Source organism: Mytilus edulis, chromosome 6, assembly GCF_963676685.1.
Source record: "Mytilus edulis chromosome 6, xbMytEdul2.2, whole genome shotgun sequence".
Taxonomy (NCBI): domain Eukaryota; kingdom Metazoa; phylum Mollusca; class Bivalvia; order Mytilida; family Mytilidae; genus Mytilus; species Mytilus edulis.
In genome coordinates this window covers 13227651-13252913 of record NC_092349.1, presented here as the reverse complement: position 1 = coordinate 13252913, position 25263 = coordinate 13227651, and the positions used below count along the sequence as shown (strand labels likewise).

Sequence of the window (25263 nt, the reverse complement as noted above, 5' to 3'; positions counted from 1 at the left end):
ATATTATACACCCTGAGTTTCTATTCGTCTTTTAACAGATTCCGTTGATAGAAGGAACGTATCGAATTCACTCGATAAATGACGATTGACAAAGATTCATGATTCAATGAGAATCAAAATAGTCGATTGATTCAATATGGGACTTTATCACCCAACCACTAGAAATCACCATCACAATGTATTAGTGTAAATGGGGAGTGTATTATATTATTGTCTACGACAAAAGACGAAGTAAAGCTTACTTCTAATGTGTTAAATAAAAACAAAATAAAACACGACTGCTGCAAATTTTTATTTAAGAAGAACATAAAAAGAACAAAGTATATAAAAACTACTTCTAGGAATGGCATTGTATTCACTAATTGATTACAAATTTCATTTTAACACATACAGAAAAAGTATGCATATTTGTTGTGATTTCAAACAATAAAAAAAAAAACACAGACACGATTCTTAACCGAGCAAATCAGAAAAAATATGATTACTTAAAATGTGATTCTTTTACATCTTTTGTGTTTTAAACTATGGATATTTCGTTTCAGAACTTATGTCCAACATTAGTGTTACCAAAAACACGCAATTGAAATGAAAATAGATTTGTAGGAATAGCAAATGTAAACGGGAATTTCTTAGAAGTGAATGCTCACATTGAACGTTGTCAAAATTGTCATGAATGTTTGCTTTCGTAGTTTAGATTCTGTGAAATTAATTACTTGTAGAGATAGCTAACAAATATAATACCTTATATAGATAACAAAAATATGATTTCAAATGCAATGACAGTTCGTAGTATTTATCAACGTTTTCTTATTTCCTAAAATGTGCATAGTTTGGATATCAAAATCTTACACAAATTCTGTCTTTCACATGGAAATGAATTCATTTTAATTTGCTTCAAAACATGTTAAGTTTTTAATATCCATGGCAAATAATATTCGAAAGCAATTTAAGTCAAAAAGACATTTGGATTTCAGTTTTTTTTTAAATAGAATGGCACAAAAAGTAGAATAACAAAATATCGAACTCCAAATTCAAAACGGAAAGTCCTTTATCAAATGGCAAAATCAAAAGCTCAAACACATCAAACGAAAGGAAAACAACTGTCCTTTTCCTGACTTTTAAAAGTAATATTTTGAGAAAAGTTCAAATAGAACCAAGTTCCACCAATTGCAACTTAAACTTGTATCTTTGTGAGAACAAACAAAATCAACAGTAGAAAGCGAACAGAATTCTTTGCAGATATATAATAACAGATACGTATATAGGTAAAAGTTAAGTCTCTTAAAAAGTATATAAATGATATATATATTTTTTTTACATTTAATCTATAATTTTCCATGTAGCCAAATAATCAATCAGCATAGTGTCTAAGATACAGGAATGTATTATTTTTCTAATAATAAGACAAAATAAATTACTAGATTATTTACCTACAAATGGTTATCAAACTGCTGACGTCGCAATATAACCGAGTAGAACTTGGATATAGTCGTTGTTTTAATCAAAATTGTCAGGCTCAATTTAAGAATCATCACTTTAGAGTGTAATACCACCAAATCATAGTACGGCACATCCGGTTGCATACGCAAAAGGGTCGAAAAAAAATATTCCCTTGAATTTGACAGTTATAAATAATTAATCCTACATTTCATTGCAGTAAAAGAGGTCTGGGTCATAAATCTTTTTTTAATTGGTGTTTCTATAGAATAATTTGGAACTTGAGGTTACATGGTTACTAAAGCTTGTACACAGATTAAAAAAAAAGAGGTGAAAATTTGATTGGTTAACTTCCAGTGATGTTTATTTTCTTATATGTAGGAAATGTTATTTGAAATTTTGTCTATAGTACTGGACAGGATAAAACTTTACATCATGCCAAGTATTTCTTTATTTGAAACAAAGATAAATTCTGCACAATTTTTTGCAAAACTTAATAAAGGCTAATAGGGGGAAATCAATGGTGGTATTACACCTCTAAGACGTACTCGTTTAACATGTTTAAAAAATAGGAGGTGCGAATCAAGTAACTGCAATTGCACGAATGGATGATTGAACAAAGCAGACCGCTCATAATATAACATTAACGATAATACAAAATCTTCTTTGACATATAGATGCTACCAAAGTAACAGATTCAACTACAGAAGTTATCCAGGGAGAATTAAGACAAGTTATATATTACAGCTTGGATTTTCAGGGAATGTCTTGTAATGGTGTTATAAACAATGGAATCTGAAAAGAAAAAGAAAAACCTGTAATAAACCTGTATGTGGTATAGTAAGCCTTATAGCATGTCCATTCCAATATTTCCCGTAAATATTTAAGAAATAGGGAAACTTTTGTTTCTGAAAATTGTATATTCTTTAATAAACAACTAGGCTAAAACGAAGTACTGCCATACCTAACCGACAGCCATATTTCTATTTAAAAAAAAACCATTACAAAACACACATGATATGTGCAATGATGAAGTAAAATTATTAGGGGTTATCGTAAATTTAAGCTTTAGTGTAATAAATTATATCGTCATATAAGCAGGAAAAATCTAAATAGATTAAAGACCTCCAATCAACAGAGTGTTTAAGAGTTTTGAAGATTTTACATTATACATATCAAAGAATTCAAGCAAGTAACTTCTTTTAAAGTTCGAAAAAGTTCATTTTTACATAGCACATAATGTTAATATTTCTGATTTCGGTGATTTGCTATGACTGTTGAGTTGAAAAGGAAAATTATGTCATGGGTGAAAGTAAAATTGGTATACAATGGCTGGTACAGACAGGAAAGCCGATGCTTGTGAACTGTAATGTCTATTCCCCCTATATTACTCCATTTTTAATTGGATATGGAATTTAAAGTTGAGCAAAAACTTACTTAAAAACTATGAAATAGAAGGGTTTAAGATGGAAATCTATGCCGAGGGAAAAAACTGAAAATGTCCATTTAATATGTCATTTAGCTGTAATTATGACAACTTCCGGCCCCAACCAATCCAATAATAAATTGAATGTAAAAAAAATATGTTGGAAGTTATTTTATGTGTTGTAAATCTGTTGTAATTCTACCGATCGAAATTATAAAGGAGAATGTTGGGATAAAAACAAAAGGTGTTGGTGGTAGATACCTTATGTTGTAATATGCAAAGTTGATATTACATGAATTTGCTTCTTCCGTTTAGGTTTTTTAGGATAATATAGCACCTAACGTTGCAGCGTATTTACGCATCTCAACGTTCAAATGTTCCCGATGTAGGTACAACCAGAACAGGCGCTTCGACCACACAAACATTTTAAAGTGTTTATTACATAGGTCCCCTTTAGCATGTTTGATTTAGTATGACAATATTTTTTAAAAGTAGGACATGTTCTGTATGTTAATCCGGTCCTTGGTTCATATGGAAAATTCTCCGAAGTTATCAAATTGGTGGCGTAAATTTAAAAGCATTGTAAAGAAACACGAACATGCTCTTTAAAATTCGAGGCAAATGAAGAATGATTCGTTTACTAATTTATGACAGTAAAGACGGTAAAAGCTGAACGCCAATGATGCATTCAGAAAACTTTGCGACGTAATTTTGCGCCAAAGAGGGAGAATGGTATCTACAGCATATAAAAAAGTACGTTTTTTGTTTGAGCTTAATAATCAGCTCAAAGACCATCATTTATGATTCACACTCCCTAGATTCAATATGGTTTACCAGAACAAATGTCAAATAAAAAATAATTCAAATGTTAAGAATGTTCTATCACCCATTGAAAAGTAAAATAACAAAAATACCGAGCTCCAAGGAAAATTCTTAACGGAAAGACCCTTATCAAATGGCAAAATTAAAAGCTCAAACACATCAAACGAATGGAAAACTACTGTCATGTAATTGACTTGGTACAGACAATTTCTTATGTAGAAAATGGTGGATTAAACCTGGTTTTAAAGCTAGTTAATGCATTTATGTATTTGTATATAGTTAAGTCATTTCATAGATTTGACACTTTGTATTTTATATTGTTTAGAAATCGTATGGCGATGGAATCAGGAGATGCTTAAGCTGCCAATTTACCTGATCTCATATGGTGTAGGGTTTATGTCATTTTCATTCAATGAGGAGTTTGCTTGTTTATGCCTGAATTATGATCTCAACACAGACCCACATTAACACATGTATCACACAACATTGTACATTTTTATCTTACATGTTGGACTTATCGCATAACAATACTATCAAGGTCGTCTTCAGTGTTTGGTTTCCAAAGCTATGCTGTGTCTCTGTTGTAATAACCACCCATTTCTAATACAAAATAACAAAATATTCCATTTTAACATGTGAATATTTGATAACTTAGTTTTTTTCTGCAAACAATTCAATCAAAATGAAACGACATCATAAAAAACCTTTTGATATCTTCAGTCTCTCTTTTTCAGTTCTTATAAAAGAAATTTAACCGATAAATTCCTTAGATTTTACTTTAATGTTACATAATGAGTACCAAAAATAAAGACTTATATGTTGTTTTGGTGTTCTGTGTAAATTTGTGCACAATTCTATAAAACAGTATTTTTTTAATTTGCTAAATATATAAAATTTCGTTATAAAATTAGTTCATAATTACATAACAATGGAAATTTATTTTGTTTCAAGATATTTGAATGACTTAATAGTTTGAGATCTTTAATCTTTTTTTTCGTGGTGCTCATGGATACTGCAACTAAATAATTCAAAAATTGAGAGATTCGCTTTTCAAATTTTGATATTGAATATTAACCTCGATTTATAAATTTTTCAGGTGCTGAATTCCGGTATTCGGGTATCAAATGTTCCTTCTTGGGTATCTGCATAATGAGGTAAATGTTCCGTATAAGACCACAGATATTTTTAATTTGTGGATCAAACTGAATTTATATAAGTATTTTTCATAGTATTGTTACATTTGATTATCATTGAAATAAAATGAGCATCTCTAACACGTAAATTCAGTGTAGGCGCTTCTGCTTAGGCCCTTTTATGTTATTTGCGCTTGGGATTTAGAATGTGTTATTTTCATTTACTACCACTTCTGGTGGACTGTTAGTCACCTTGGGAATCATAAGCTGAGTAGTCAGTGCTTAAGCATATACTCATCACAGATGCCACGAATAATATTTTGTACCAATGACGCGCGCTTCGTATACAAAAGTGACGCTCGGATCAAAAAAATTTAAAACGCCAAATAAAGTACGAAAATGAGGACCCAAAATTTTGAAAGGTTTAGTTAAATATAGCTAAGGTAATCTATCCCAGGGGAAGAAAACCCTTAGTATTTTGTCAAATTCAAAGTGTTCTCTGGCATTACCAATATTTTGATGTTTAGCAAGTCCGTGATACCTAGCTCAATATTTTTTTTGGTGCAAATATGATTTTAAAAGAACAAGGAAACTTTATAAAAAATATATATATATACAAATAAAATGTACACATAAAGCTAAACTTAAAGTAAAATACGTAATTTGATAGACTTAGAAAATTGTCAAGACCTTCATTTAAAAAAAAATGAAACTGAAACTTTGTTAAAACGTCCAGTTATCAGTCGGAAACCCGGTTAAAATAGAACAAAAGATTCGAAGCTCTTTGTTAGAGAAGGCGATAAATGCTTACTGTAATGTTTACTATAGTGACAAAAAATTTAAAAGTTAATAGAAACAAACAAATTTACAATTTTCTTCTCAATTACGAAGTGTTTTATTCTAAAAACACCATTTGCATAAGTTTTTAATTTATCTAGTACATAGCTAAGCAGAACAATTAGATATCAAGTCGACGACATGGGTATATTTCAAGTTGGATGTAGAAAATGCATAACCTCCGATTTTTTTCAAAAAATTACCACGAACGGAAAACATATTAATCCATTAGTTTAGCAATTTCCGTGTCTGCCCTTCCATTATGTGACTCAAGAAAAAATTCCAAAAAATGGGTAACAATTGTATCGAAAAGAGGAAATCGAGTGCACCTTTTTATGTAAGGGCGTGTTTGAGTTGAATATTTTGTCTTGATATCGTACAAAGCAAGAATATTTCATACATCGTCTCACTTCAGATTCTATCATTTTTATATATCAAAGCTACAGGTTGACTTTATAACATAAAAAAATCACAGTACTGAAAGATGAAATATATGGGTCAAGTGAAATACCTATCTAATGAATCACAAAAACAGAGTAGGTGCGTTCGAATAGCTTTTTTTTTACTGAAAGTACTTGACGACAGTCTTTCAAGTTGGATGATGAAAATGCATTTCCTCGAAAAATTATGATTTTTTGTGTGTGATAACTAGGGTTTATTGTCTTCAACCACAAAAAAAATCTAGTCAAATATTTAAGTAGAAATTTTTTTAAATGTTTATGAATTTTCGAAAATTCCACCTGACAACCGATCAGACAATAGTTTAAGTTGAATCAATGCAGACAAGATCATTAACTGATGCTCATTAGCTAGTTGATACATTTGTCTTTTAAATTACAACTGACATATGAGGATCGTAATGGTGCAATGTGGATAAATTTATCGGTTTCCAAGGGCAAAATTGGCAGCGCGTCATCCCTACAATGGCCTCCTTTTCTACGATTGTGAAAATGAACTGGCGTAATGGGGAGATAATTTTGACGAAGTAGAATCCCGACTGTTATGAGTTATTGTAATACAGCGTACATTAAAGGATATTGTGCAAAATAAAAATAAAATGCTCAAAGTTCTTTTTATGGTATAGAAAACATAGCATTTACCTGTACAAACCGGTCCCATGAATGGCACTATACAGATGCATTCCGGAAGTCCATTACTATCCAGTTGACAACTACCTTCGTTTTTACAAGGATTGACAGTACATCCATCCACTAAAATGAAATATGAACAATTATTTAGAAATTACTAAGGCAAACAACTAATTAAGTTTAAAGATCATCCAATACGCATTTATATAAAAGAAAATATTGAAACACTTTGTCATATACTTTGTCTTTAGTTGAACTGTTTGTAAGTTTGATCAAATATGTGATCAAGTTACAGCAAACTGTAATCATGTGTAAAGAACAATGATATATATGCTGAAGAAAACCCTATTGATAAACAGTGTCCATTTCATTTCTTTTTTAAACCAAGCACAACTCGTTGAAAATCGAGCTTTTTTTTTAAAGTTGTTTTTTTTAGAGTATAACATATTACTCCCCACTTCTCTTTCAAAGGTTATTAAGCACAACAAACTTTGGTCTGACATTTATGGAAGAAACCAAATTAGAAACGGTCAAGACACCAAAAAACAGATTATTCAATACTTTATTCCATTTGCGACAATCTCAAGAACAAATATTTTGGCAAGGTTTATTAATGAAGAGACACTTGATCCAATTCTAAAGTTGAAGAGTATTAAAACCCGAAATTTCCGAAATGTTATGCCAAATACGGTCACGGTAATATTTGCTTGTTGCAAACCTCATTGTTTCAAATATTTCAACAATTTATAAACATACATGTACATTTGCAGAAAATAAAGATATCAATGGTATTTCAAGTCCACACAAAAGTGCTGACTACTGGGCTGGTGATACACTCAGGAATGAAAAGTTACAAAGCAGTGGCATCAACCCAGTTATGGTAAAAACTCATCACTGATACCAGTTTGGTACATTATAACAAATAGTGTAATTTTTGCAAACATTTATTTCGAAATTTCGAAACCACCACATATTGCCATGATTATCTTAAAAGGTTTTTAGTGCGTAGAAAAATTCTTATTTCAATATGAGTTACATCTCTTAAGTTTGTTATTGCTTATTACTCATTAATAATAAATATACATTTATTTATTCAAAAATCAGACCTAATGTGTCGCATTGATCTCCTGTATATCCTTCATCACAACAACAACCGACACCTCCATCCCGTTTGATTGAACACGTGCTTTGTGCGGGACATGGTGTTGAATCTGCTTCACATGGGTCATCTATAACAAAATTAATACACTAAATAAATTAAACATCTGTATCGCTTGCTACATACGTTTACCATTACTATTGTTGATAAATTTGAATTCAAAGTATTTACTTTACTTGTTAGTTTGTTGTTTTCAACATAAAAATTCACTTTTTCATTATTATATTGTCTTGAATACGCATGCAATATTTGCCACTGGACGTGAAGCAAGCCACATCCAATCAACCAATTCATTCATGATACAAAAACTAAATGATTAAAGTGTTCGGCAATCTCAAAACAAATAAGTGATCATACACTGTGATGTAATAAATATCGAATTCGATATTGTTTGGAACATGTACAAAAGATTTGTGCGATAAATTAAAAGAAAACAAATATCATGTACTCTCTTTTAAAAGAAGTTTTCAACATCGATAAGTATTCACATGCAGGAGTAAAGTTAATGTAAAAAAAAAACAATAGTTGCATAATATAAGGGTAGACAAAAATAGTTAAAAATAATCTGCAATTAGCATACCGTCACAATGGTCACCAGTCCAGTCGCTTAAGCAATCACATTGTGGGATCAAATCTAAAACATTGACTAGTTTGCAAGTTCCTCCATGTGCACAGTAAAAGTTTAAACATGGGTCTGGAAAATATAAGGGTTATGACAAATGTGCAAATATTGATAAGTTGATGACTACAAAGTTTTAATCACACTGCTTTTATTCATTCATTTTGTTTCTTCTCTGTCTTTTATTTTGCAATTTTTTATTCGTATTTGATTTGAACTTTGAATTGTTTTGATACGAGCGTCACTTATGAGTCATTTGTAAATGAAACGCGCCTCTGGAATACACAATAATAAGACTTGTATCTTTTATAACAGGTTACATGACGAGTGAGAGTTGAATGTCTCTCGACATTAAAAAGACTTATTTTATTCAATATTATAATGATCGAGCCTTCGTGTTTATTATAACTATTTGAATTGAATGGCGCTTTGATTTTCAGCGGTGGGGACATAAATATGTTATATATGTGTGAATTATATCATTTTAAAACTTACGTGGTATGCATTGGTAATCCAACCACAGTTGAATATCATTGCCAGAGTTTGACCCCGACCTAACTTCAACATTGTCCTCGTTTATGCAATCATCTTCATTAAAAAGGTCGCTGACTGTAAATTCACAAGTTGTTTTTCCATTACATTCGCCTTTCGCTTTCTCTAGGGACTGTGGATCGCTACATTTATTTTCCCCAGATTTGCCGCCTTTACCTCCTTTTCCATGTTTACCACCTTTTCCCGATTTACGAGGTTTTGCTGGATTACCATAGTTGGCATTAACCATACTGATTACTTCCCCTTCGCCACAAGTTATTATAACCACCTCATCATCGTCGAATAGGCCATTTTCTGTAAAAAAAAAAATTGAAAACAACACGTTCTAAATGTCATGCGTCCGAAGCGCTTTCCTAGATTTACCTTCAACTGGGACGCTCAATTTTTGAAAGTCAAGGATGTATACGAACCGATACAGTTGTGGAGCAGAATCTACTTACCCTTCCGGAGCACATGAGATCACCCCAAGTTTTTGGTGGGATTCGTGTTGCTCAGTCTTTAGTTTTCAATCGTTTTTTGTGTACTATTGGTTGTCTGCTTGTCTGTTGATCTTTGTCTAATTTAGTCATAGCGATGTCAGTTTATTATCGACTTATGAGTTTGAATGTCCCTTTGGTATCTTTCGTCTCTCCTTGAAGAGCTATATACATGTAACCAAAAAGGACATACAAAATGCATCTTAGGTCAATTTTGCTCCAGGGAGTTGAAATCTAAGTTTCTTTTTAATTCAAAAATTTATAAACGGGCAATTTTGGAAAGGTTTGTTATAAATCATGTCAGTACCGAAGTACTGACTACTGAGCTGATGATACCGTTGGGGACCGATAGATCCCAAGATCAGTTCCCGAGTTAATTGTGATAATTGTATAATACATGCAATATTATTCACTTTGAACAAAAATGTGAATAACAAAAAATCATTTAAGGTCAATTACATTTTTGTACCTAGATGATAAGATAAAAACACCCCAATGAAACAGAAGATACAGTTTTCATTTCAGTAGAAAAAGGTTATTACAACTTGTAACATTCTTTTTACTGCATGTGCACAATTTATTCTATCAACTTATCTGGATTTTATCTTTCATTTTATGTTAACGTATTTTTGTAGTATATTATCCCGTAATTTCAGAGATGGGGCTTTTCTACACTGTTTGTTGTGTGCGATCTTTTATGTACACTTTGTCAGTCTGCATTTCCGTATTGAGATACGAAATAGGAAATGTTTAGACCTCACAAAACAACGTTGACCCCGACATATTCGTCGAGGTTGCCTAAATCAGAAACCTTCAACTTGTCAGTGGTTGCTGTATATAATATATAAACGGTCTTCGTTATTAGAAAAGCTGGGTGTTAATAGGGGTATGTGGTTGTTCTATTCTATTTTCACAATTAACATATTTAAATCTTGTACTGAAATCTGTCTATTATTGAAGACTGTATGTTGCCTTTATGCTGTTTTTGTTTTGTTTTGTGATTGGGTTGCTTTTTCGTTGTTATATACTAAACTCCACATCTTCTTTTTTCAAATTGCATCTTAATCAGGTATAAAAAAAAAGGAGCCGTTGACACGCTATTTACGCTCGTGCGTACACTTGTTTAGTTTAAGATTGTTTTAATATCAATCTTCCATATGGAGTGATAAGCAGTCTTATTTGTAGGTCTTAACACTACTTCATATATCCTCACTTAAAAATAAAATTCTGCTATTTTCACAACTTACAAATTCCATTTAAAAAAAAAGCAACAGGCAATAAAAGTATTAAACATATATTTCAGAATTATTTTTTTTTAAGAAATAATTCATAACCATTGCACAACATATACGAATGTAGTTTCAAATTATTTTTTTTGTATGAAAACGTTTATATAAAGATAAAACTACATCTAATGTTCATGTATATATAGATATAAAGAGCACATATTTAACAAGTAAAAAAACTGCTCAATTCAAAGGTGGACGTAACGTAGTTGTTTGAGCAGGGTTTGCGTACCAATTTACAAGCTTAGAATCTTTGATGAGTTTGACAATAATACCATATGAGGTTTGAATTAATGAATGTTAATTCTTTTATACAGCTAACATATGATTGTAGTTGCATTAAAAAAAAAAAAATTGTTTCTAAATACATGAAATAGTTGGTCAGGACTTTTAATAGACAGGGGATGACGTCTTGGTACTTTTTATGACCTGAAACATCACTATATGATTATGGAAAATAAAACATATGGACATTGTGTTTATATCAAATCGATATCTACCACAATAACAGAAACGACAATCAGACACCTAGATTTACAGACACTATGCTCATCAAAAGGCTGATTATGTAGAATCTGATTTATTAAATGACCAATTTAAATAATCTGGACAATAATACAGCAATGGTTAATTAAATCTATGACAGTTATATGCTATCCAGGATAATTGGAATAATAGACACTGCGTATAAAGGCAATACATTACCTTTGCTTTCACTTTCACTATGGCCTCTATCAAATAGCTTTTGTTGTTTTGACACTTAAAAAAAAAGAAATATTGAAAATATTATCTTCATAAAAACGAAAAAGAACATCGATTACAAACAAAAATCCAAGTAATTATAGGTAAACATATATTTCAATATACACAATGAATATAGTTTAGTGTTAGTTAATAGGAAAAACAGAATTGAATACTAGGATATTCTTAAATAAGTGTTATACATTTACAACTGCTATGTCAGCCTTTTAAATAAATTGCTTTAGTTGAGATTAATTAATGAAACTTTTTCATGATAGTGTATACGGTTTACTCTTGATGATCCGCATGGATTATTTGATTTAAAAGGCCGTTTTTGTAATTTGATTTTTAAATATTATATTGTTAATTAACATTTTGAAAACTACAATTTAAAATTGATTATCTCTGCCAAAATATATTTTAATTAATCAAAATTTAACGTCCCAGATAATAAAACTAACCAGTTTCAATTAGAAAGATTTAGTATAATATAGTCTTCCGAAATTCATCAAAACGAAATGCGAGAACGATAAACGAAAATTCTGAATTACAAGTAACCACATTGTTTATATGTAAATATTAAGTTGAATCATCAGTTTCTGCTCCACAGCTGTTGAACGCTTCTTCAACGAGAGTACCACAAGCCTTGTAATCAATGTTTTATGCTGATATGAATCGATACAATAATTTCTGTACATTTAAGGCTAAATAAACGTTTAAATCACTTAAAACTCTAAGATTACTATTTTTACCGTGGGCTTACATATCTTTAGACAGATTTGATACAAATTTAAGTTTTTGAAATAATGATCGTATACGTCGTTATTGAATTGGCCTTCCGAATTGTTTTGCTTTTATTATAAGTATAATCATGGTATCATTGATGAACTTGAACGATTGTAGTCCGAGGTTTTAAAATCCAAGATGGCGAACGACGAACGATCAACCTCAATTCAAAGAATTTGCAAAAATTGACGAAAATCAAATAATATTGCCAGTAAGGCTATCCATATTTTACATCAAGTTCTTATAACTAAAATCACTCCATACTAATCGAGTAAATACACATAAGAAAATACGTTTCATTTAAATAAAGGCAACAGTAGTATACCGCTGTTCAAACTCATAAAACCATGGACAAAAAACAAAATCGGGATAACAAACAAAAACTGAGGGAAACGCATTGAATATAAGAGGAGAACAACGACACAACACTACAATGCAACACACACAGAAACGGACCAAACATCAGACAAAATCCCACGAGAATAACAAATATAACATCAAAACCAAATACATGAATTTGGGTTAGACAAGTACCGTCACACGTCTTATCGCAATGTGAATTTACACTGAAAAATAAGAGAAAACAAATGACGCAACGTTAAAATGTAACACACACAGAAACGAACTATAATATAACAATAGCCATATTCCTGACTTGGTACAGGACATTTTTAAAGGAAAAAATGGTGGGTTTAACCTGGTTTTGTGGCATGCCAAACCTCCCTCTTTTATAGCCATGTGAAATATAACATTAAAATGACAACTCAACACCACAGGACTACAGTATAAATAAATTGGAGAACACAATTGACAAAGAAACATACGAACAACAGCCAACAAAAGGCAACAAGTTAAAAATTTTAATACGCCAGAAGTGCATTTTGTCCACACAAGATCTACTAGTGACGCCCAGATACAAAAGTTTGAAAGCCGAAACAAGCACAAAGTCGAACAGCATCGAGGACCAAAAGATCAAAAAAGTTGTGCCAAAAACGGCCTGGGTTTTCTGTTAGTAACCAGAACATCTCTATTATTTAGAATAATTTATACTTTTGCAAACAGTAAATTTATAAAAGTATTATACAAAAGATGTACATGATAAAACTGAAGTATCAACTAATTACAGTGAACAACTGAAATCTTACATAACCAGACATTTGCAACAAAAAATGTAGACACATCCGAATAAGTTTAAAGCTCATCGCCAAGTGACGTCATATTTAAAATTGTAAAAAATGACAAAAAAATGACGTCACATTTGAATGAATAAGATAGAATTAGGATTGATTTAAGATTATATTTGAACTAAATACTGATATTACATTTAATAACAATGCACATTTTAATACTTATTAATAGCAAACTAAGGTAGCAATTAACTATATTATAAAGCTATGTCCGGTTTGTTTTGAATCTAACTTCAAACGTAAAATATCGTACTGATTACGTTGAACAAAATCAAATCTAATAAATGAATGCGGTGATTAATTTTCTTTACCATAACACATAAATATATTAGAAAAGACGTCAACACATTTGACAAAATCCGATGAGAATTACAAATATAACATTAAACATTTAAACTAAATACATGAATTTGGGATAGACAAGTACCGTAACACGTCTTATAGTAATAATTAAAAGATTAGACGACATAATGACAAACCACAATCTACCATGTGGTAAAAATGTCCTTAGCTAGTTTGGTCAAAGACACATCGTATGGATCCACCAATTCGTGATGGTGTCCATAAAATTTACGGAGTGTCAATTTTAATCTGTCCTCCTCATAACTTTGTTGGAGCAGTTTCTGCGTAAGGAGCACACTCCTGTATATTAAAGTCATATGGAAAGAATATTTTGTATTTATATTATTGAAATATTAAACCAATGCATGCATCTCTGATTCTATGACTGATTATCGACAAATGAGATTTCAATATTTAATTGTTGATTGCAACCTTATTCACTTTTGAGTTTGTTGCCAAAGTTTATTAGACCTTGAATTGAAAAAAAAAACAGAGAACGTGTAGCACGTTGTAAATTGGTTGAGAGAGCCATGATACTGTGCTGACATTTTCCAGCGTTCCAATTTATTAATTTAACTTAAAGAGCCGTTAAATGATTGGTGTACTTAATTTTTCATTTAAAAAAAGTTACTACTATTTACCTTCCAGTGCACGTTTGTTTACATTCTTTTATAGCGGTTTTTTCCTCCCACTTGCGATGTGCGGCGGTCGATGTTCTAACGAGAGGTCTCGCTGTGAAGGTAACTGCATACGGGAAACAATCGGGGAATTAGAGTACGGGTAGAAAATATTTCAATGCCAGTACATTTATAAAGACTTGTTTTATAGCATATCTCAGCCATTCGATATGACTTTAAATATTGACGCCGATTCTTGGAAACTTTAAAACCATCGTCCTTGGATGTGTCGTATGTTGCTACAGAAGATTTCAATGTTCTTTTAAAATTTAACAGCGAAATTATGGAGTGAGTACAGAAATTGATTTGGTTTCTTGAAATTGACTACAATTTTCCTTCTAAATGGACCAATGATTTAAAACCAAACTCACTTACGTTTAATGACAAACACTAATATATCACTTAATATGTAAAATTTAAAATAAACGAAATAACTTGAGTATATAAGATGACATCGGAACGCCTCGGTCAACAATTGATGAAAAAAGTAAAACAACAAAAATACCGAACTCCAAGGAAAATTCCACACGGAAAGTCCGTTAACATTCAAAGGAAGAAAAAATTTTGAAAATCCATATAGATTAGTGTTAGCTTAATCGGGACCAATGTTGAAACTGTGATTACTGTATTTTACGATAAGCCAAACATCTGTACGGTTTGCCGTTAAACCTCAAAATTCGAGGCACGGTCGAGGAAGACAAATGAGACAAAGTGAAAAGATCAACCCTAGGGATATAGAGTGAAATAACTATAAAATTTAAGAAAAGAACAGACCTAAAAATAAGCTTAATATTAATAAAGTTACAAATCAGTATTGCCAAAACGTTGCATTATGCATATTTATTATATTCACATATGATCTGCATAATAGGTTAAGTGAATCAAAATTAACATGACAAATGCACACCTTTTCATGGTATTTAGGGAAAAGATCTAAAATATTATAACTTTTTTTTAAATTGAATATAACGCTTATGTTTCAGAATAAATTGAGCAGAGACATTTTGTAATTTTGTTGCTTTTTATAGCTTACTATATGGTATGGGCATTGCTCAATGTTGAAGGCAGTACGGAGACATATAGTTGCTTACATTTACGTAATTAGGTGTGTTCTTTATAGTTGTCTCATTGGCAGTCATACTACATCTTCTTATTTTTATAATTACCTTTTTGATAAGATCAGTTATGGTGCTACATGTAGATTGGTTTTTTTTAAAGTCATACAAGATACCAGGTTTAAAATAAATTTCAATGCAAATATTTAAATTGATTGATAAAACTTACCCAAATACTTTCTGAAAACATTACTGCTCATACAACTTACGCCATAGATAAAAACAAGTACGCACAGAACCTGCAACTTCATGGTTGGAAAGATGTACTGTTGTAGTCGACAGCTAGTACTGACTGACAATTTAAAGACATGTTTTCATTATATAGCCTGCAAAAGAAAAAGAAACAAATCACCGCCATGGTGATTTTATTTCTTAACATAGTCATGAATGTATTAAACCAATCAGCGACATTTACTTTAATATATAAAACTGATATGGGAGGTGTTTTTTTTTTATCAATTATGCAATAATAATAAGTTGATGTCAGCAAATTAACAAATGCTTCTATAGATACTTTATACATTAAAGTAAACATACTGTAAATATGTTAGAATTTAACACTGAATTGATTGATTGAACTAAACATGTAGGTATATTTTGAAAAAGTTCACAGTTGATTTAAGACCACAGTATTTTACCGCTGTTCAAGTCTCGTAAATCGATAAAATAGATAAGAAAGGTACATTTCAAGATAACAAATAAAAACAACAGAAATCGCAAGAACTATAAACAGAATCTGACCAGGTGTGCGTGGACAGGGCATACGTCTTCTGCTATTTATGTTAAAAAGACACAATCGGAAATAGGATAAATACGGATTGAAGCGAAACAGATTTTCTGAGGAGGATCGGCAGAGAGTGTTCCAATCTTTTTTGATCGAAATGATTTTTTATTGTTATCAAATGACCAAAATACGCAAAAAGTTAAATGAATCCCCTATTATCTGTTTACCGTCTCTGCATCGATATTTATTCTCAATTATCATCGCACAACAATGACAGTTCAGTCGACCTCATTAAGATATTAACGTTATTGTCTAATTGAAGAGCAAAAGTAATTTTATTAACACGATCCATGTGAATTCATATTTCAAAGCAGTAAAGATAATGCTTGATTAAAACCAATATACATTGAATAGAAATCAATTTGAATCAATTAAAATAAACAACTACTTCCATTCTGAGGAGTAATTTCAAAAGTCCGAAAAATTTCATCAACTACAATTTCAGTTACTTGACTGCTTTTGTTTAAAGTATGATACGTGAACACTATTTGAAGCGTAAGCAAAGAGTTGAGAAGAAAGTTTTTAAACATGGGAACATTTGAACTTAAAAGATTGCCGATTTAGTCAGCAAGAACTTTAATACGCATAAGAAAAAACTTATATATTCAATATGTTTGTTCTGTTCGAAATGCATTATATGCAGTAACTAATAGCAATACGAAAATGTGTTTATGAAAACAATATTTACAAAATCGTATATTAACTAAATCTATTTTTCACCAGCCCAGTAGTTAGTACTTCTGTGTTGACATGCCTCCGGGTGCGAGATTTTCTCGCTGTGTTGAAGACCCATAGGTGGCATTTGGCTGTTTTCTGCTCTTTGGTCGGGTTGTTGTCTCTTTGACACATTCCACATTTACATTCTCAATTTTATTATCATTGATGTGGTCATAATTATAAATAAAGGCAACAGTTGTATACCGCTGTTCAAATTCATAAATCCATGGACAAAAAACTAAATCGGGGTAACAAACTAAAACTGAGGGAAACGCATTAAATATAAGAGGAGAACAACGACACAACACTACAGTGTAACACACACAGAAACGGACCAAGCATCAGACAAAATCCCACGAGAATAATAAATATAACATCAAAACCAAATACATGAATTTGAGATAGACAAGTACCGTGACACGCCTTATCGCAATGTCAATTTACACTAAAAAATAAGAGAAAACAAACGACGCAACGATAAATTGTAACACACACAGAAACGAACTATAATATAACAATGGCCATATTCCTGACTTGGTACAAGACATTTTTAAAGGAAAAAATGGTGTGTTGAACCTGGTTTTGTGGCATGCCAAACCTCCCCTTTTATAGCCATGTGAAATATAACATTAAAATGACAACTCAACACCACAAGACTACAATAAAAATAAATTGGAGAACACAATTAACAAAAAAACACACGAACAACAGCTAACAAAAGGCAACAAGTTCAAAATTTTAATACGCCAGAAGTGTATTTTGTCCACACACGATCTAATAGTGACGCCCAGATACAAAACTTTGAAAGCCGAAACAAGAACGAAGTCGAACAGCATCGAGGACCAAAAGATAAAAAAAAAGTTGTGCCAAAAACGGCCAGTCTTTTCTGTTAAGTTACCAGAGCATCCCTATTAATTAGAATAATTTATACTTTTGCAAACAGTAAATTTATAAAATTACTATACAAAAGATGTACATGATGAAACTGAAGTATTAACTAATTACAGGAAACAACTGAAATACATTACATAACCAGGCATTTGCAACACAAAATGTAGACACATCCGAATAAGTTTAAACCTCAACGCCAAGTGACGTCATATTTGAAATTGTAAAAAAGACCAAAAAATGACGTCATTTGAATTTGTAAAACAGATCATTAAAAAATGAAAAATGGCGTCACATTTGAATGAATAAGATAGAATTAGGATCTATTTAAGATTATATTTGAACTAAATACTGATATTGCATTTAATAACAATGCACATTTTAATACTTATTAATAGCATTAATAACTGTTTACAAAACTTTGAATTTTTCGAAATACTAACGAATTTTTACCCCGGGAATAGATTACCTTATCTGTATTTGGCAAAACGTTTAGGAATTTCGGGTGAGCATTGCTCTTCAACTCTATACTTTATTTGGCCTTTTTAACTCATTCTATTCGAGCATCAATGATGAGTCTTTTGTAGACGAAACGCGCGTCTTGCGTACAAAATTATAATCCTGATATCTATGATGAGTTTATTTACTATAAAAAAATGTTAACAGGAAATGTTATTTCAGTCGACATTCTTTATAAAATAAGTATCTGCAAATACAATAATACGCGTCTATAAGTTGACTGAAATCATCTTTTGCCTCTTTTGTTTGAAGTTCTTTTCGTGTCTGTAAATAAAATAAAATCAGTATTACCGACCTGATATGTATGCAATTAAAGACAAATTCTAATTAAAAAAGAACCATCACAGATTAATTCAAATATTATATCTTAAATGTTTGTTAGTTTACAAAATTTTAAAATGTATAACAATGAAAATAGCTGTGAGGTCTATTTTCACAATAAATAGAAAACATAAACTGCTGACAAGGCAGCTATTAAACCAAGAGTTCCAAGTGGTGAAGTTAAAATCATCCCTTCGTAAATTTTACGGACGCCATCACGAGTTGGTTACCGTTATGAAATATCCGTTTCACTGTTAACAGTGGATATGTTCCAATTGTCGTAACTACAATTCTGTCCCCGAATATGCCTACCGATTTATACTTATTACCGGGTTTGTACTAACATGAGCAACACGACGGGTGATACATGTAGAACAGCATCTGCTTACCCCTCCGGTGCATCTCATATCACCCCCAGTTTCTGGTTGGGTTCGTGTTGTTTATTCTTTAGTTTTCTATGTTGTGTCATGTGTACTGTTGTTTGTCTGTTGGTCTCTTCTTTTTTAGCCATGGCGTTGTCAGTTTATTCTTTACTTATGAGTTTGAATGTCCCTTTGGTAACTTTCGCCTCTCTTTAAAACCAACCATACATACGGAATTTGTCACTATTACATACTGAAATCGTCAATTGTATATATAAGATACTTCAACTGGTGCCTTTTCTGAATACAGTTTTGTCATGAGTTTCCATTACTCAATCTTACGGTTTCTATTTAGTGTACCATGTACTCTTATGTATCTATCTTTGTTTTCGACGGTGGTTTTGTCTAGGACTAACGATTTTAAAATTTTCTATATCGTTCATAAGAAAACTATTTCTTATAGTTGTCTAAAGTAAAAACAACAAAATATAAAAGACATTGAAAAATGATTAGTTAACGATGTCTATGTGAAATATATTCACCTTTCACTATTATCAAATTAGAGACTACAAAGATAATTTATCTAGACGAAAATAGATTTCATTATTGTTATACTATGACCACAAGAAAAACAAATACAAACAAACAGACTACGGTGTAAAAGTCAAGTGAAAGTAGTGTTAAGCGATTTATTTTATCATGCATATACAAAATATTTACGCGTGATTTTTTTCAACGTTTTAGTCAACGATAAGTACTCAGTATTATTATGAACTTTTCATACATTTCGAAATTAAAGTTTCAATTCCTTTAGGTTAAGTTTACCTTATATGAACTTGGATAATTCTTAGGTACCTTTCGGTCATATACAATGTAGGTACTAACATGATTACGTCTGATACATCTTTGACTGGTCAACGTTTGAGTTTAAGCTTTCCTGATGAAAATTCAGATCTGTTCTTCGGACTACTGCAATTACTGGTGTTCTTTTATTTTCTATTTCACTTTTTTCCTATAAAGATACCGAATCCGTAGGTTAAAGTTAGGTTTAATAAATAAAGCTCACTTTCTTAACAATACCCATTTTCGGTAAAGAACTTGTGATTTAAAAGAAGGAACAATTCATGTTAAGTTGTGAAGATCAGAACAAATAATCATCAACAGCAAATCTGTTTGAATTCATCCTGTAAATAACGCATTTAAATGATAAAACATGCTATTTTAATATATTTTTGACAGTGTGATTTCCATTTCATATTTTCATGATGAAATCACACTTATTTTAAGCTTGGATTTTTCTGCGGGGAAATTCATGCTTTATTTTAAACCATTAAATTATAAGAATGCAACATATTTCACTGTATTTATGTTTTTTTTTATCCATTCAAAAACGTTATAGTAATGTTTACGTTCAGTATAATTGACACACGGCCTTTCCTTGACTAATGTTAAGTGCAAAATGTCATCGTTTAATTAACCACATCATAAAGCAAGATTTGCAGATATTGTTGAAGGCTAATATTTTCTGTTTTCGATTTAGGTGGTTGCCATTTACTACAACTCATAACATTTGATTATAAGAGATGAAACTGGAACAGTAAAATAAACTATAACTGAGTGTGACCTCACAAAACATGGACTCCACGCAAATTTGATTTACTCCTCTTGCAGGGGTTCTTTGTCGACAAGGCAAATGCTTAGATAGACGGTTCTTTGTCGACAAGTCAAATGCTTAGATAGACAGACATACAAACATACGTACGAACAGAGGGATACACGAGAAAAAATAATTTCTATTTTCCCTTAAGAATTTAATTTACGGGGCACAAAAAGGGATGAATTATTCAAAATCAAACTTATCTGCTCTGAATTACGTCATATGCATTGATATATATTTTTGAATTCTTTTGGTGCTACATCCTCCAGATGCTAGTATTAAGACATTCCATAATGTCGGGCTTTTCGCAGACTATTTCATAAAATAGGTTGGAGGTGTACTGTTTGATATTTCTATTGCTTTATACAAGCTTTCAAAAAGGTACTGTGTGTCAATTGTCTCTTTGTTGATTAGTTTGTGTTCTTCGTGCCTATAAAAAACTCAAGTCTTCTTTTGAACAGATTTCAACATTTATTTTAATGATTTGCTGTTTCACCACTGTCCAAGTGTAAGAATACGATTCATCCTACCACATTAATAATATGCCTGTACAAAGTCTGGAAACTGCTGCTTAGTGGTTGTCTTTGGTTGCTGTCTACCAAAGTTGATTTTTGTTTATTGATTTATATTAAATCTGACTGTTGGTTTTGTAATTTGAATAGTTTCACACAATTCGCTATACCGAGCACTTTTTGATTAACTATACGGCTTGTGTTTTATTTTAAAAATCGTTATAAATAGAGACACTTTTACGGAACAAATATGTTTCAAATGATGAGATCTATACCTTCTTTTTATGGGAGGATTGATATTTCAACAGAGATTCGGTATTCCAATGGGTAGTAATCGTTCACCCCTACTGACCGATTTGTTTTTGTACTCGTATGAAGCTGAATTCATTCAAAACCTTCTAAAAGACAAAAAGAAAAAGCACCTTGCGAAATTCTTTAATTTTACTTTCAGATATATTGATCATGTGCTATCACTGAATAACCCGTATTTCAGCCAGTACTTACATCTCGTATATCCCAGTGAACTTGAAATTAAGGATACTACTAAAACTAGGATGATTGCTTCATACCTTGATCTTTTACTCAATATTTACACATATGAACTACTTCACACTAAAATTTATGACAAAAGGACGATTTCAACTTCACAATTATCATTTTTCCATTTCTCAGCAGTAACATACCCTCTGCTCCATCGTATGGTGTTTACATATCTCAGTTGATACGCTATGCGCGTGCATGTTTACACTATACGCATTCATTTACAGGAGTGTGCTCCTTACGCAGAAACTGCTCCAACAGAGTTATGAGGAGGAAAGATTAAAAATTACACTCCGTATTTATGGACACTATCACGAAATGGTTGATATTTACGGTGTGACTGTGTTTAAACTAGCTAACGACATTTTCAATACGTCTTATATTGTGGTTTACCATCTACGTCGTCTGGTCTTCTAAGTATCGAACGTGACCTATTCCCGAATATGACTGTTTTGCTGAGTATAAATTTGCATTAATATTAGACGTGTCTCGGTATTTGTACATCCAACATTCATTTATTTAGTTATGATGTTACATTTGTAATTCTGGTGGAATGTTGTTTTATGTCTTATCGTTTGTTGTTTTAATTCTTTTTAGTTCATTGATATGATTTTAGATTAAAAGCAACTATATGCACAGGATTCATTCGGGTTGTTTTCAGTTTGATTTAGAAGATAACCCATGGTTATAAAATACAAATATTTACACAATTACTTACACAATTCTATATTAATATGCTTGTAATGGTTAGAAAGTATATCAAATAACACCATTACAAACTTAATCCCAATTTCATATGGTATTTTCAAAAAATTACCTATGACGTCACTTTTTGTGGCGTTGCTACAATCGTGTGACGCACATTTCATTATTTTATTGTGCTGTATTTGTGTTCTGTCGTAAATTAATTTTGGTGTTAGTGTAAACATATTTTATTAATTAAATTCAGGTTAAGTAATGTACACAAATTGTCATTTACATATCAATTCAAGTGAATAATTAATAGGATCCAGAAACAAGCTGTAAGCTTATATTAATCCGTTTCCTGATTCAAATAAGAACATTTCATATTGTAATACTCAAGGAGTATAATGTTAAAAAAATAACAATGTTACACTAGATGGAAAATAAACAAAACATACAATAAGGTTGTGAACACAAAAGAGAAAACAAAATATACATCGGAAATACAATAATAAAGTGTATGTTTCTGAACGGACACAATTATTTAAGATATAAGTATTTCTTGTTGAACAAGATGTTTGTTATCATATGACAAATCTTTTGCTACTGAGTATGACCGTTTGAACTGCAAAGAATATTTCAATGTTTTGTTCGTAGCTGAAATCCGTTGAACCATGTAGCAAATTTTCTTCCGACAAGAAATGTATGATATTGATATTATAAATATGCTGTTCACGCATGATGTGAAATCGGGGGCAGTGCAACAAGTAATGCGCTGTTGTTTCTATAGCACCACATAAACAAAGTAGTGAGGCCACTATATTTTTTTACAAAAATATGTTGAATTAGAGAACTGCATTGCATTCGAAGTCTTGAGTGATAAATTTGACCTAATCGCTTACCAATGTAAAAATAATTTGGAGGTTTTGTCACTCGAGACTGGGCACAATTCCTGAATGCCCCCACCGAAGTACTGGTCTTATCACTCTCAGGGAGGAGATTCCATGAACGTACAGTTGCCGGTTAATAATAATTCGAATACAGGGCTGTTCTAGTTCGAACAGGGGGATTAGGGACGAGTTTCTCGTATTATGATTATGTATGGTTGCATGGGATTTTGGAACTAAGGTTGATAAATATTCCGGAGTAATACTATTTTTCATCTTATAAAAATACATTAATCTGTGGGCCTCCCTTCGATCTTTAAGCTTTTCCCAATCCGTTTCGAGATATAATCTCTCTAGGGACACCAACCTAGTACCCCCAGTTACGATCCTGGCAGCCTCTGTTTGTACTTTTTCAATCTTATCAAACAAAAGATGTGTGTTGTTGTCCCAGATGACATCAGCATATTCTAAAAATGGTCTTATATGTGTTAGGTATATTGTCTCGAGTGTTCGTCTGTCAAGGATGAATCTAAATTTTCGTAGAACATTCAGTCGTTTGTATGCCTTTTAGTTTATTTCATCAATATGTTTATGCCAAGTGCCATCGTTTGAAATATGTAATCCAAGGTGTTTATGGGTTGATACCTCAGTTACAGTTACGTTGTCCATGTTAAGTTTTGGATGATCAGGTTTGTGAAGTTTCCGTGAAAAAGTCATGCTCTCGGTTTTAAAAGGGTTAAAGGTCACTAGCCAATCTGAAGACCATCTATGGATTTTTGCGAGATCACTATTCAAGTTGTTTACTGATTCTCGGGGGTTATTTACTATCAAATATAAACTTGTATCATCAGCAAACAACTTAATAGTGGACTGTTTATCAGATATGATATCATTGATAAATATCAAAAATAAATGAGGACCCAGGATCGACCCCTGGGGTACTCCAGCCTTTATATTGCCCAATACGGATGTTTTTGGTGTTCGTTGTTATTCTGTGGTTTACATGTTGACATGGACTATTATATTATTTATTTATGTATTTTCTGTCCTGAATGTTCTTGCATTTTTTTGTACTTTGTTCCTGTCACGTAATGTTGTCATTTTAGCGGTATTTTTAACATTGCTACAAGCGGGAGGTTTTTCTTAAAATGTTCTTTACCAATTCAGGAATATGGCAACTGTTATCACATAATCCATGTTTATGTGTGTTGGCGTTTGTTTTTGTAACAGTTCAGTGTTTATGTTGTTCCGTTTTGTTTCCTCTTATAGTTGACGTGTTTCCCCTCGGTTTTGGTTTGTGACCCGGATTTGTTTCAGTTAAATCGATTTATGACTATTGAACAGCGGTATACTACTATTGCCTTTATTTGTTGAAATAATCAAGGTACCATAATTCATATCTGATTTTGTCTTGAATATCATTTACTAAATCTTTATTTTTCCATGTATGTACAGTGTATTGTTGTTTACCTATTTGTCTTTATTGGGTTTTTGTCGGCCATGGTGTTGTCTAATATTTTGTGACTTATGCTTTTACAAATTTCATATACCTTGCAAAGGAAAATAATTTGAAATAATTGTTCTAAGTATAACAAAAATAGTTATAGTGCTATGTCTATGTAATATGTGCCTTCTTATTTCCATCTTTAACGCGGGGAAAACAGGGTGAATATAAAACAAACTTTATTTGGACGAAATCAGACAACTAT

At 31.6% G+C, this 25263-nt stretch overlaps 1 protein-coding gene across 1 annotated transcript; it reads right to left on the bottom strand.

The window, feature by feature from the left end:
• Window positions 1-279: 279 nt before the first annotated feature.
• LOC139525982 (neurogenic locus notch homolog protein 1-like) lies at window positions 280-15971 on the bottom strand. The gene is made up of 8 exons (XM_071321169.1): window positions 15853-15971; window positions 11541-11594; window positions 9017-9367; window positions 8483-8596; window positions 7850-7972; window positions 6756-6866; window positions 4191-4285; window positions 280-2232 (listed from the first exon to the last, which is right to left on the bottom strand). Exons 1-7 carry the CDS (start codon window positions 15932-15934, stop codon window positions 4251-4253), a joined length of 870 nt encoding a protein of 289 aa, XP_071177270.1. The 5' UTR covers window positions 15935-15971; the 3' UTR covers window positions 280-2232; window positions 4191-4250.
• Window positions 15972-25263: the final 9292 nt, after the last annotated feature.